The sequence below is a fragment of the Lissotriton vulgaris genome, chromosome 8 (assembly GCF_964263255.1).
Source record: "Lissotriton vulgaris chromosome 8, aLisVul1.2, whole genome shotgun sequence".
Classification (NCBI taxonomy): Eukaryota; Metazoa; Chordata; class Amphibia; order Caudata; family Salamandridae; genus Lissotriton; species Lissotriton vulgaris.
In genome coordinates, this window is record NC_141696.1 from 813,807,957 (window position 1) to 813,823,618 (window position 15,662).

A 15,662-nucleotide genomic window follows, 5' to 3' on the forward strand; every position below is an offset into this window, starting at 1 on the left:
AACGATTTTGCCGGCACCCAAGGGGTATGCAGCGCTGATGGCTTGAACAGTGTCAAGGGCTGTGCAGGTGTCGATGGCTTTGCCAGCACAGAGTGCTGCTCCGGGTTCAAGGGCTGAGCATTCCCTCCAATTTTACTCCGATAGCCTGAGCCGAATTAGGACTGATTGTGCTGTTGTGGTGCTCTCAGTCTTGACTAGGACCCGAAGGCTGTGGCACACTAAGGCAGTGGTGGATGGGCGTTGGGGCAATTACGTTGTGTATGTTAGTGTCTGATGACCCCGAGTAATCAAGCCCCTTGCTGAAGTCTTCATTCTTGGCCCAGTTCTCGCAGTAGTAGGATTGTCTTAGAGTTCCAGGGTTGGAGGTGAGGGTTCTTCCCGACTCTCCTCCTCATAGTGCTGACTGGACAAGATGACGTCACCTCAGCACAGTCTTCCTTTTCTTCGATGCCTGCATTGATGTGTTCTTGTTCAGTGTATAATTCTGCCTCTGAAATCCCCATGGTGTGAGCTAGACACAGGTCGCCTCGAGAGCAAAGAGTTTTCTTGTTTCTGAACAGGTTGCAGACTGTGCAATCCTGTTTGTTATGTTCTGGCGACAGACAAAGGTTGCCAATGTTGTGCTGATCAGAGTATGCGTACTTTGCCCCGCACTCTTGGCACTTTGAAAGAGTCTTTTTTTTTTACCTTTCATTGCCCAGGGCCAAAGAAGCACGCTCCAGGCAGCTGCCTCAGTGGGCGGTAAGGTGACGGTGGCAGTGTCCCCGACCCGCTTGTTGGACCAGGTAGCTGAAATAGCGCTCTATGCTGTGCATGCTGTATTCGGCATATACTTTTTTTTACTTGTATTGGCCTGTTTTAAAATATTCATTTATATGCTGTGCTGATAACTAGCACGTCAGTATTAACTTTAAAAGCGAGCGCGATCGCAGGGGGGGGGGGGCGTGGCTAGCCGAGCAGCGAGATGGCCGCTCTTTGAGTGAGCTCCGCCGGCTACTCCTATTAATCCTCCAGTTATCCTGTTCCTGGCGACTGCAGACCCCCATTCCTCCCGGGTTCTGCTAATTACACCCAGGTGCTCCTCCGACTCGAGTTTGGAGCGCGGGGACGATTCTCCTCAGAAGCGGAGACGGACTGCAGTTTCGCCGGCCGGCGGGCTGGTCCAGACCCACACCGGAAGTGCCTCTTGCCGGGAACCGCGAGACACTGTGGGCCGCGGCTGCGGAGGCCCCTGCAACTTGAGCGGATCTTGCGGTGAGGAGACGCTGGCTGCGACACTGCCGAAGGCGCCTTACTGTAGAACCCCCGCTGCAGCCTACCACGATCTACACTGGCGAGAGGCTGTGAGGAGCGAGTGGAGACCGACGTGGCTTGGCGGAAACGGCCGCGCCGTGGTGCAGTGATCCTACGTCCGCCGGAGGCGGCGCTGACCCGTATGGAACACGGTGAAGGACGGTGAGGTCGCGCCAGCACCACCTGCATAACAGCGGGGGCCGGAGCAGAGGTGAGAAGGGGCTACGGAGGGACGGGACTACCCTGATACTATCGCTCCGCAGTTGAGCCTGGACCTCCCGCAGTTCTCCAAATCGGTGGCGCACACCACCGAGCGCACGTGGAGGCGACTCACAGCCCTGGTCCCCTGGAGTCCCTGAGCTGCACTTTTCCTGCGGACTGCGGGAGCCCGCCATTTTGGGCCCTGAGTGGACTCTTATTGCGCGCGGCAGTTTGCTGACCTCACTGGACACCTGCAGCGGTCCTTGACGCGGCTGGCCCGACAGGCTGCGTTTGCATCGTCACGCCTGGTGCGCACTGGCACCGCCTAGACAATCACGGACGAACTGGACACTTGCTGGCAGTGGCAAGGTCGGGTGCTGCCCCATTGAGTGGCCGGGGGATTTCATCAGACTGCGGAGATGGGGAAAAATGAAGTCAAACAGTCTAAACTGAGCTTTGACAATAGGAAACCACCGAAAAACACGGCGATGGAGTCGGATATTGGCGCATCGTCTTCGCAGGGTGCTACCCCGGACATAGATTTTGGAGCCCTTATCATGGAAGTGAGAACCAGCTTGAAGAGCATAGATGCCAAGCTTGACAATATGGCTGCGCAACTCGAATCCGTGAAGGCAAAGGTGGACACCCACGAGCAGAGACTGGACCGCCTCGAGAATAGGCAAACTGAATGTTGTGAGTTCCAACAACAAGCCAAGCGACACATCACGACGCTGGAGCGGGAAATCGACAATTTGCGCGCCAAGTCGGATGATTTGTAAGCACGCTCCAGAAGATCCAACGTCCGCATTACAGGCATTCCAGAGACTACAAACACAGGAAAGATGGAATCGTTTGTATCGAGCCTCCTGCATGAACTGTTTGATCCGGACCTGTCCCCGGTTTTCACGGTGGAGAGAGCACACAGGTCCCTTGGGAAAAAAACCCCGGTGGGCGCCCCACCGCGTCCGATTCTGGCTAAACTGCTCAACTACCAGGATAGAGACGTCATTCTACGCTTGGCAAGAGAGAAGGGTAAGATCACGCATCAGGGCAATCACATCTCCTTCTACCCGGATTTCACCCCCCTGGTGCAAGCGGCCCGTAAGGAATTCCTACCAGCAAAGAAGATTCTACTGCAAGCTGGAGTGCCCTACTCTCTCCTGTACCCGGCGAAGTTGAAGGTTCACCACGAAAACACCTCTCACTTCTTCACTGACGCCAAGTCTGCCCTCAAGTTCGCCAAACACATTTGTGCTGGTGCCAGGAGAAAATCGCCAAGACTTGAGGAAGCTTCAGAGCAACTCAGTGACAATGACTGAGGTATCTACGACGCTCACCCTGCGCGGCTACGAATCAACTCTTTGCCTTGAGGTTGGGAGCCTGGATCAGCCTCTCACACTGGTCCGTTTCTCCCGTACTGGCTCATTGGGGGCAAGTCATTGAGACGCACTTGTGCGCCAAATTTTGCTGCTGTCGCCGCGCCACCTTTGAGACATTGGTTGTCTGCGAACCTTGGGGACCACGGGATGGGGACACTGCCAGAACCCAGGAACTTTAAAGTTTGACTGTAGCCACCCTGTGTATACGGGGGTGTTTGCCGAGCGCACCACGCCTCATGGGGTGCCTCCCTTTGTTGTTGATGTTGGGATATTTCCACGCTCTGCGTGCCTGTTACTGGGATTTGTCACGACCTAATTGGGGGGTTGCTGAGGGAGGGGGGTGGAGGGGGGGTTTTCGAGAGTTGCAAGTTTTGGTTCATATCTGGTGCAATGTACTACTGCACATGTCTATATATTTGCGCGCTGTGTCTGCGACTATGGTGTCTGGGTGCCCGACTGGCCTCCGGGGGCGGGGGTTAGTGGTGGGGGCTCGTTGCTGTCATGTACTTTAATGGGGGGTATCAAACTCTGGACTTGGAACATTAGAGGCCTTGGGGACTTCAAGAAGGCCCGTTTGCTGCATGGCATGTTGTCCAGACACAATGTGGATATTTGCTTCCTACAAGAAACCCATCTGAACGTGACCCCCTCAGCTCGATTGAGAAATTCCAGATGGGCGCACGTCTATTCTTTCATCTACTCCAATTATGCGAGGGGCGTTGCCATACTCATTCGTAGGGGATTGGACTGGCGGGAGTATTCCCAGGTGCGGGATGAGGAGGGAAGGTATGTCCTGCTCCATGGGTCTTTACAGGGGCGACCCATTGTCCTGGCTGCAATCTATGGCTGCAATCTATGGCCCCAATGTGGACGATCCTGACTTTTTCAGAAATGTATGGGCGCAGATTGTGTTGCTGAACTGCCAGACGGTTGTGTTGGGGGGGGGGATTTCAACATTGTGTTAAATGATGACATGGATCGTAGAGGTGTGAGCAGACCGCAGCATACTAGAGCACGTCAGGCGATCTTTGATGTCATGAATGAAGGTCTGCTTTCAGATGTGTGGCGAGCTAGACATCCGGGAGCAAAAGTGGGGACCTGTTACACCTGCCATAAAGCTGCCTGGTCGAGACTAGACTACTGGTTGGTGTCTCCTGAAGTTGCGACGTGGGTGTCGAATGTTGATATCATGGCTAGATCACTGTAAGACCATGCTCCGTGTATGTTGGAATTGAACCCCCCCCGACACTATACATAGGGCGTTCCAATGGCGCCTTCCCCCACACGTGCTCACAGATCCTGTGTTCGTGGAGGAGATCAGAGAGGACATCACTAAATACTTTGCTGAGAATGCTGGGTCTGCCTCATCTGAGGCTATTGTATGGGATGCCTTTAAAGCTGTAATCAGAGGTCAATGTATAGCACGAAAAGCAGGGGTCCTCCGCACCATCAGGGACACGCTGGCTAAACTTGAGGGGAACTGAAAGAGCTTGATGTTGCTTTTAGCTCTGACCCATTGTTGGAGATTGCTGGCGTTCTAAAAACCAAATTGCTGGCCTTTAATGAGGAAGCGGAGCGGGAGGTGCGGTTTCTGGGGAAACAAGCAGAAGCGCGCAGGTATGGGGAGGGAGATAGGCCGAGCAGGACCCTCGCCAGGCTGATTACTCCCCGCACTCAATCAAACTATATCCACACTATTTATGATACAACCGGACACTTAGTGGTAGGCCAAGAGGCAGTGTTAGGCGCCTTCGCTGACTTCTATGCTACCCTTTACACCTCAAAACAACCCACGGCACCGGCATCACTGCGAGACTTTCTTGACTCCATAGCACTCGTATGGTTCAACAACAACCACAGACAATACATGGACCTCACCGTCACAATACAAGATATCGCCCAGGTGATTAGAAGCATGCCGGCCAATAAAGCCCCTGGCCCAGATGGCCTGACCACCTCCTTCTATAAAACCTACGTAGCTGAACTAGCGCCGAGACTACACTCTGTCTTTGTCGAGGCTCTCGAGTTAAATACCCTTCCAGACTCCATGCGTGAGGCTCTAATTATCACACTCCTCAAGCCGGATAAAGATGAACAACAGCTAGACTCCTACAGGCCCCTGTCACTAATAAATGTGGATGCTAAAATATACGCGAAAGTCATTGCAGATAGACTACAACCGATGTTACCCATGATAGCGCTTCCAGATCAGTCAGGATTCATCCCTGGCCGCGCGACATCACATAATCTCAGAACGATCTTCTCTGTCCTTCACTATTTACACCCATCGGTACAGGCGGCGGTGGTGTTTCTGGATGCCACCAAAGCCTTCGACTCCTTAGAGTGGCCCTACCTCTTCAGTGTACTAAGGCGGATGGGCTTCAGCCAGAACTTCGTGACCCTGATCAAGCTCCTCTACACGGAACCCAGAGCCCGGGTGAGCGTTAATGGTCTAGTATCCAGGCCTTTCAGTGTCTCCAGGGGTACTAGGCAGGGTTGCCCTCTGTCCCCGCTCCTCTTTGCGATTGCGATGGAGCCGCTTGCGGCTCGAATACGGCAGCACCACACCGCCAGGGGCATCGGCTTTAGTGCTAGGAGTTTACTGATCTCGCTATACGCGGATGATGTCACCTTATACGTCCTGAATCCTAAAGATAACCTGAGTCCGATACTCCGTGAATTTGTACGATTTGAGGGCCTGGCGGGGGTATCCATTAACTGGTCGAAGTCAGTGGCCTTCCCCCTGACGGAGGGCACTGATCGCCCTGCCCCTGACTACCCCCTCAGATGGGAGACGGAAGCTGTCAAGTATTTGGGCATCTGGATCAGCCGAGATGTGCAGGAGTTGTGGTCGCTGAATTTCGGTAGGGCGGTGGACTGGTTGGAAGGGAAGGTCGAAGTCTGGAACAAACTACCGCTGTCCCTGGTCGCGAGAATTGCACTGGCTAAAATGGTGGTCCTCCCCAAATTCTTGTATTTGTTCGTCAACGTACCACTGCCTATGACAGCGTACTTCCACGCCCGTGTCCGCTCACTGCTGTTGAAACTGGTGTGGGCTGGCGGCCAAGCCAGAGTCTCCTGGGACCTACTCACGCTTCCGCTCCGACAAGGGGGCCTGGGCGCCCCGGACTTGAAGCTCTATTCACTCTGTGCGCAAGCTCAGTTCCTGCATTTCTGGGCCTACCCCACCCCCTACCAGCCGCAAGCGGCGGTGGAACTAGCAGTGGTCGCCCCCTTGCCACTACGAGTGGCACTCTACGGAAAAGTTACATGCCCGTCGTGTGAGGTGGACACAGTGGAAATGGTCCGCTGGTCCTGGCGCGAACTTCAGAAGAGAGCCGGTCTCTCCCTGCTATATGCGCCAGCTGTCCCCCTGAGGGGCAACCCGATGCTGCCTTGTTTGACAGCAAGAGGTGACGTCCTCACTATCTGTGGAAATCGGCTTCTCACCTTTGCTGACTTATATCCGGATGGCACTTTTTTCGAGAGGCCTGCTGATGGGGACGACCAGCCCTCCACATTTGCTGACAAATTACTAAATCATTCCCTTAGGGAATCTTGCAAGAAGATAGGACCGTGCTTCCCGGAGGAACCTTGCACACTAGCCGCCCTCCAAAACTTGCTTTCACGACCCTCCCCCAAAAAACTGGTGTCCAGATTATATAACTGCATGCAGGAACAGGCCCCGGTGACAGTGGCCACGGCCAAAACCGCTTGGGCTGCGGACCTGGGAAACCAGTTACCGGACGACGCATGGGAGTATTGCTGTGCGCAACTCACGGCCCTATCCCCAAATTATCGACTACGGCTTATCCACTTCAAATTCCTACACCGATATTACCGCACTCCGACACTGCTGCACCGAATGGGTATTCGTGAGGATGCCTCTTGTTGGAAGTGTGGGGGTGAAGGTGCGTCCTTTATCCATGTGGCTTGGAGCTGCCCCAAGCTGAGTGTGTACTGGTCGGAGGTCTTCACCGCCATTAATCACATCACACATAGGAATGACTCACCGTCCCCACTGCTGGGTCTGCTGGGGTATGTTAAGGACACTGAACCCTGCGACAGGAGACTGCATGCGTTACTCCTTTTATACGCCAAACGACAGGTCGCACTGCACTGGGGCAGACCTGCCCTCCCCTCTCTTGAGAGCTGGATTAGAGATGTGACTTACGGCCACACACAACTGACGCACTACTGGGAGACCATGCCCACCGCTTCCAGACCCACTGACATATGGGGCCCGTTTATACAGTGGACTACTGAACGCACAAGCTTAGACACCCCGGGTACCTCACGTGCTACGAGTGTTTCAGACGACATGGGCTGAAGGTGCGCGCTGCGTAGGTCACTGATTGTGATTCCCGTAGTCTCGCGCTGACCCTGACAGGCCCTACCCAGACGCGCGCTATGCGGTCGCTGCCCCCACTGACCCGGATTATGTCCCCGGCCCCTCCCACTCCCACTGGCCCTCTTGTGACCTATTCATTGCCCCTCCCCCCCTCCCCCCCACACGCCCTTTGCCTATATGTGCACAGGCAAAATGCCATTACACGCCTGCCCTGACTTTGGCTGGCCCTCTATCTGAACGATCTGTGGCAGCCCGAGAGACCCTTTCTGTTGACTGAAGTGTTGTGTGGATGCTGTTTCTACGTACTTGCACCTATGTTTGAAGTTTTTGGTTTAACTTGTTGGGGGTTCCTGTTGGGAGAAAAATGGTGCTGAGGGACACATCCTTTCCATCGGCCGCTGTAGCGGGTGATTGACCGCTGCTTACTCAGGGGCGGCTGCATTGATTCTCGCTATCTTTCAATTGTCAGCAGCACTGTAAGAAAAGTAAGACCGTTTACTCGCTGAAGTCGCACTGCACGCGCTAAAGATTTTATTGTGTTTCATGTTTACCTCTGAATGATTAACCCGGCCGGATGACGGCCTCTGATCTGTTTATTTGAAATTTTTTGTATGACCTACCTGATAGCGGCCTGCCTCCGGGTTGTTGGCGTGACGCAGTGTGCATCTTCTTTTCCATTTGTTTATAATAAATGTCTTACAAAAAAAAAAAAAAAAAGCGAGCGCGATCGCGCCTTATCTCCCCCACCTGAATTAATAGGAGGGGAAGCTGTTGCTTTCTTCGGAGGGCAGTGACAAGCCTCGGCTCAACTTTGCTTCCTGTCCGCCTCGTTCCGACAGGGTAACTAGTACCGTTGTGCGGAGGGCGGACACGTGAGAGCCAGGCACTTCCGGCAATCACTAGAGCGGGTAGCGCTCTAGCGGCTCTACTTCAGGGGCTATTGAGCCCTCGCCCCCTATTGGGCGCGCAGCCGAAGACACGCCGAAGACCAGCCAAAGAGCTGCCCGTCTGCGACAGGACGGGGCTAGGGGCAATGGACCCATCCCCTTTGATTGCACCACCCGCAGGTACGCGGGGTATCAGGTATTCTGCCCAGACCCTACTGGATTTAAGGACACTCCCACAGAAAGAGTGTAATAGAGACTCCTGGCCTTGTCCAGAAGGTGCTTTCTCTTGTTTTAACTGTCATTTTCAGACTCCTTATTTTAGTCCTCAATCTAAGATTATTAATGCCAAATTAGTACCGGTAAATGGGTTAAAGTGTTTTCTCCTTAATGTCCGGTCCCTACCCAAACATCAGCTGGAAGTATGGGATCTGGTACATACACTGCAGCCAGACTTATGCTTCCTTACGGAAACCTGGCTAAAACCCCACTCAATTTCGGCTATTGCATTAGGAGTTCCCCTGGGATACAAGTTTATACATTTAGATCGCCCTGTTAAAATAGGTGGTGGATTAGCCATTATGTATAAAGAATACCTGAAGGTTACCATACTGGCACAAAAATGCTGCCCACAATACGAAACAATGATTTTTAAAATCAAAACTGCCACACATACTTTCTGGAAAGGAGCAATAATTTATCGTCCACCAGGACCTAGTGTGGGCTTCTCCCTTTCTCTTTTAGAACTTTTAGCTCCACATTTTAAAGCGAAAGAAGATTTCCTTCTTCTTGGGGATTTTAACATTCACGCAAATATTTCAGTATGTCCAGAAACTAGATCTCTACTCACCGACCTTTCTACTCTTGGTCTAGTAATAAAGAATAGCGGGCCAACACACATAGGAGGTCATTCTCTGGATCTGCTTTTCTCTAATTGCTCCAGAGTATGGTGCTCTTCTATAACTCAAATAAATTGGTCTGATCACTTTATAGTGGAATTTTCGCTATTTGGAGTGGACAAACCCTCGCAAAAGAACACTCTCCCACCTATTTGGCGTCGACAGTGGCACAAAGTTACGGTTGAGGAATTGCAGAGGGAATGGAAACAGCCTACTCCCACAGAAAAGGATGACGTAGAGCTGGCATTATCCAATTTTAACCTCTAGCTTATAGAAGCAATTGATAAGATAGCCCCTCTGAAGCTCCGTAAACAATATCCTACTTCCAAACAGGAAGTTTGGTATACTGAAGCACTTAGAGTAGAGAAGCAAGACTGTAGGAGGATAGGAAAGAAATGGAGGAAAACGCGAACAGAGGAAAGTAAGAAATCATACCATGAGGCTCAATCCATCTACTACAGGAACATCAAACTTGCACGGAAAAACTGCCTTACCCAACAACTTGTGGAGGCAGGAAATTCTTCTAGGGAATTGTATAAAATATTACAGACATTTGTAAAACCTGCAGCATGTGAAAGCCCAGATGACTTTTCCCAACTTCTATGTGATGATATTTCCCTGTTCTTTGAAAATAAAATTAATCTGATTTATGAGAAAATAATGAAGGCATCTGGTCAAAAGAACCAAATGAATGTCATCCTCTCTCCTCCTATACTGCCTAAGCAGAGAGATATATCACTAATGGCATTTCCAGCTGTCAGTGACTCAGATCTATCTCTTCTTTTTAGTCATATAAAATCGGGGTCTCCTGAAGATCTCTTGCCCGCCAAAATAGTTACCCCCCCTAAGTATCTTACTTGGACCTCAGATTCAGGATATAATAAATCAATCGCTCAGGGAAGGATGTGTGCCCACAGAGTGGAAAAAAGCGGTGGTGAACCCTATCCGGAAGAACGCGGCACTTTCTTGGACAGACCTCTCAAACCTGCAACCCATCTCCCTCTTGCCTTATCTTGGTAAAATGACCAAGAGGCATGTGAATTTCCATCTGTCAAAATACATCGAGGGCCTGGACTTTTCTCAATCTGGTTTCAGGCACAATCACAGCACCGAATCCGCCCTCCTCTCAGTGACCGATACCATCAGGATGTCACTAGATGGAGGAGCTTCTATGATTCTGGTGCTGTTGGATCTATCCACTGCCTTCGACACGGTGTTGCATGAAATACTTCTCGATCGTTTGAGGGAGATAGGCATAGGAGGTGTGGCTCTGTCCTGGTTGGAGAGTTTTCTCTCAGGCCGCTCGCAAGGAGTCCGATTGGGCTCCCATCATTCCACCTTAAGGGAGCTCACCAAGGGAGTGCCACAGGGCTCATGCCTAAGCCCCACACTTTTCAATGTGTATGTGGCCCCCTTGGCAGACATTGCAAGAGCATATGGGTTCACCCCGGTGTCATATGCTGATGACACTCAGCTTTTATTCCCCTTCCATACCCTAACTCCCGCAATACAAAAATCTTTTGCAGAAGGTATGAGGGCCATATCGGACTGGATGGCTCTAGATTGCCTCCAGTGCAACGTGGACAAGACGGAGGTTATGCTGTTCGGGGAGGCCACGCTTTCGTGGTCACCAGATTGGTGGCCCCCAGATTTGGGACCAGTCCCCTTTCCCAAACAGACTGTAAAAAATCTTGGTGCGCGGCTTGACAAGGCACTTCTGTTTAAAAAATATGTCAACCAAGTAGCAGGGTCCTGCTTTCATGTCATCGGACTGCTACGACGTGTCTTCCAATTCCTACCTGACAACTATAGGAAAACTCTTGTCCAGGCATTGGAAACCAGTAGGCTGGACTACTGCAACGGCCTGTTTATTTCGGCCAATGAAGAACAACTACAAAGATTGCAGGTAGTTCAGAACACTGCAGCGAGACTTGTTCTCAATGCTCAGCCAAGGACTGCCTCTCATCCTCTCCTGGCCAAACTCCACTGGCTGCCGGTCAGGCAACGTGTAAAATATAAGATATAAGCTGCACAATACATAAATGCCTGTTTGGCATGGGACCTAAGTACTTGAAAGAAAAATTCCATCACTACAGCCCTGGGCGCATGTTGCGCTCTAGTAGCCAGCAATTGATCCAGGTTCCAAGAATCAGGAAGGCTAGGCAAGGAGGCCGAGCTAATTCCTACAAAGGCCCTATTCTATGGAACTCACTTACCCTCACTTTAAAACAAACTGAAAATTTCTTGCTGTTTAGGAAGAAGTTAAAAACACACCTATTCCCGACTCCTTAGGATATTATTTTTCTTTTCTTCCACAGCTCACCGGTACTATGAGGCCTTCCTGGAAAAGCGTAAGCGCGGAGATACCCCAACGGGGGTTGAATCCTGCGCTATATAAGAATATAAATAAATAAATGTCACAAAGAAAGTCACTGGATATGAAGTTGGCGTTCTTAAAAAAGTATTGTCGTACCGGTTCAATTCCATTCTGTGTTGGGAAGACTTGAGGGCGCCTAAGTTGCACAGAGCTCCGGCACTTTCCTTCCAAACCTGATGGCGGAAAAAAACATCAATCTAACAATGGAGCAGGTGAGCATGCACGTTCCCACGAAGGAGTCTCGACGTCACGTCAGCAACAAAAGACTTGTTTGAGAAAACTAAGTTGTAGAGTCTGAGCCCAACACTAGATGGAAGAAGTGTGCACAGCATGTGTATCTGCAGTCAACACTGGTTATGAATTTACACTCTCCCTAGGAAAACAATGTTATGCAAACTTCAAAACAAAGGATAAAAAAACTAACTGTTTTGCATGCAATCTTAAGGGGTGAAGTTTTGATGACTTAACTTCTTTGTTAATCAATCTATAGAAATATATTGTACATTTTTTAAAATACAGGACATAAAATGTAGCTCTCTGCCTTTACTTCAGATTTTTAAAGGTTGTGGGGTATAATTTCTTTAATATTTGCTTTTTAAATATTTGCTGAGTGTATAGGATTCCAATAGTAAAAGTCTGTGTAAAATGAGTTCAAGAAAGAAGGGACCTCCATAGAAATGCAATTAATATGGATGTGAAACTTCTTTGAGACTGCATTTTAGCAGGATTTTTCTCCAAAAATATACAAGCTTTACATAAAACATTTTAAATGGCTTCTAATCACTCATTACAAGTATGTTACCTAAATGTGAATAATATTTTCCTAATAATTCAATCTGTTTTCTTCGCAGAACACCAATTCAGATAACTCGTTACTGAATAGCTTTGAGAGAGATGTATATCTACATGATCACTGCATACATAAACTGAGTAAGGAATTACAATAACATTCTCTGTAAAAACAAAAAACTGACCTGTTACATATGGTTCAAGAGCTTTAGGCACCAAGCTCCTTGCTATTTTCAAATCCTCTGCAGAACAGCTTCCCGATTCCAGCCCGCACGCCATTCCCATTCGCTTTAACACTTCAATATCATCGTGGATTTCAAACGTATTGTCAAAATTAAAAAGGTATTCAAACCTAAAAATTAGAAAAGAAATTTACTCTATAAGTTTGAATATTCATCTTTATAAGACTACTAAAAACGGAATCGCCATTGAGAGAAGAAAGTAATTAATCAAAACTATTGAATTTAAACTCTAAAGTTACATATATGTAAAGCATTATTTTGTGATGCTAATCAATATTCAAGAGTTTGTTCATCATCACACTTCCCTTGCATCTTGACGGTTGTAAAATAAAGTCAAGACATTTCTCCATAAACGTAAGCACAAATACAGGCCCTTTCCTCCCATGAACATAGGACGTGCAAATGGTCCATAGCCTGTTTAATTTCAAGGGATCACAAGGCAGTCTGAATATAACACAAGAACAGCTGAGAGAAGGAAAAAGTACTGCAGAAAGTTTAACTATTGGATCAACAGAAATTATCTATGCGGGTCGTATTACCTTCAGTACTCACCTCAAAAATACCTGCCATGTAGACTGTTAGCAAAAATGAAAATCCATCTAATGGAATCCAGAAACAATCACTTTATACACAATAATACTGCCCTTCACATACCCAATAATAGCTATTCTCTCTCTTCCACAGCATTGTCATTAAAACCAGAATTACTGCCTCATACTCTATTTCCCACCCCGTGCATTCAAAAGCTGTTCTCGGTTATCAGTTTGGTCTTCAGCCTTAGATTTCAGTTTCACAGCGAATTTCCTATTATCTATACCACAACTTCAATTCGAAATCATCACAGTCACAAAATCTGATGCAAGCAAAGCTGTATTTTTCCCAGACTGTCAGTTCAATCTCAAAGCAGCATTCTAAACTCCGGTGACATTAGCAGGCTTGATGAAGTACATTGGGACTACTGCAGAAAACTTTACAGTACTGCATGACCATGCATCTTAATATTATATGTTATCATATAATATTGCTTTAAAAGAAACCCTTCAATTTAGTTTTGTTGGTTCTACCTGCTATTTATAAATAGGACTAGCGCAGGGCCACAGCATCTCACACACCCCTGTCTTTTTGTCTTCTTCTTTTGAGTTCCTTCACTTTTGTTGCTTGATTGTTCGTTTGTATGCAGCAGTTGATTGAATTTTGAATCACAATTTTTTTACTGTATCCCTCTCTCTCTCACTTTAAACATTTTCTTCTAAATTTTAGTATTAAAAGCTTTTCGCTCCTTTCCCATGTAATAATGTAAGATATTTTGGACTGAGTAATAAAGCCAAATATCTCTAATCCTTTTTGCTACAAATAAGAAAAAAAAAAAAACACCAATGGTGTAATAAAAATAAAAAGATTTCATGAGATTTATTCCTTGACTGAAAGAGTGGTCTGTAGAAATGAGCGATTAATTACTCATTTGTCTATCAATCTTTTGAATTATTGGGCAGTACTGGCATCTATTTTGTTGACTATCTGAACCTCACATAGCATTTCCAGAACCACGTTTTTCATATTCCCTTTGTCGATTTTGTGCTCTTTATCCTGATCACTCCTCACCAATTCCCAAGAGCGCGCCTTTTGCAGCTGGGAGCACCATTAATGGTAGCATCAGTGGAGCCTCTACACCACATTATACACTAGAATAATGTGCTAGATGAGAATGTGATCTTTCCCTCTTCCTTTAATGGTGTGGGGGTGATGGAGGGTGCAATGACATTGGACAATGGAAATCAACATCATTCTGCAATGAAGTTATACTGCGTATGCAAAAAACCTTGCGTGGTATACTGGAAGCAATGAGTGCAAACAGTGAGGGGATACTATCAAGCAAAAGATATAAGGGCAATAAGTAAGTGTATGCCCGCCATAGTAAGGCTGGTAGCTTTCCCTGATAAAACAGGAGAAGATGGAAACCTCAGTTAGACAGACCTCTGTGTTTACTGCTAGGAGATCTGAGCTTGTGAAGAGAAGATGGGATCTAATATTTAACTCAAAATGTAGAATGTATGGAATAGAGAGTGTAGGAGTCCAGAGAATAAGAGGAAGGTAGGGCATGGAAGAGATACGTGCTTAACTGGGAAACGTGGAAAGTTAGAAATGTGAAAAAGAAGGATGAGATGGAAAAAGTAAGAGCACCAAAAACCCAGATAAATAGAATCATAGCATCTAATCAATTAAGTAGAGGATCAAATAAGTGTAAGAGGAAAGCTCTAGAGACGGTCATTTATCTTAAAAATAAAAGAGAGGGCTGCTACATCGCCAATGAGGAAACAAAGCCAAGCCCACACAGTTGAAACAGAGAGGCCAGTTGTAGCCAAGGGAGCAGTAAGTTCAGATACTCCCAGATTAAAAGGTGACACTCTGTAGAGAAGGAGTATATATTGGTATGATACAGCCTTACTCTTTTTTTTTTGAAGACCTTTATTACACCATTCTGCAAGTACACAGCTTCTGGCCTACAACCCGATGGGCCGGCCGCAAATATTGAAACAGACGGTCATTCAGTTTCCAGTACACAGCCGTGATGCCGACAGCCAAAGGCCCGGCGGCGTAGCGAACATTAATAAAACAGAGTCAAACTTGCAGCATCAATGACAAATCTCCTCATGGCCTTATATTTCATAGACATAGTCAAACTTAGTAACTAAACAACTCCCCCCCCCCTAATAGTCATCCCGGATCCTAGATGGACAGCTATTCGAGCGATGGAAGACATAACAAGCATGGTGAGCGATGGTCACAGCATCATGAAGATACCCACAGTATGGAAACACCTGAGGCATTAATTAAAAACAACCAATATCTGCATCAATGTTGGAGGACATCATCAAGCAAAACCAGCAAAGGTAGTGTTGCACAATTAGTGAGACAGCAGGCGCATGCCTGAAGTAGCACCAGAGGGGTTCGACCAAGGGAACACCATCTGCCCGGCAGTCTGCAGCCCCCGAGTCAGTATCTCCCTGAGTAGAGCAGCCGGTCACAGTAAAGGCAATGACCACGCTCAGTCATCGTCAGAGAGCTTTGCCAACATGTAAGTGGTGTACGGTCCCCAAATATCTCTTGGGCCTGAGCCCAATGGCAGCTCCTCATAATAACATGTCAGCTGATCCCGACAGTACGCCATTTCCTGCAGCCAAGTTTTTACATCAGGCGCCCTCCTCCCTCCCCAGAAGGGCCGCCACTCTACGTTTGGCTAACTGTA

The 15,662-nt window shown here is 48.2% G+C and overlaps 1 protein-coding gene across 8 annotated transcripts in view; it reads right to left on the bottom strand.

Moving 5' to 3' along the window:
- TFDP1 (transcription factor Dp-1) overlaps positions 1 to 15,662 on the bottom strand; it is a 531,476-nt gene that overhangs the window by 62,243 nt on the left and 453,571 nt on the right. For all 8 annotated transcript variants that reach the window (XM_086934690.1, XM_086934693.1, XM_086934687.1 and 5 more), the window contains exon 10: positions 12,359 to 12,525. In XM_086934690.1, coding sequence (XP_086790816.1) covers positions 12,359 to 12,525 — 167 coding nt within the window. The remainder of the gene's footprint in view (positions 1 to 12,358; positions 12,526 to 15,662) is intronic.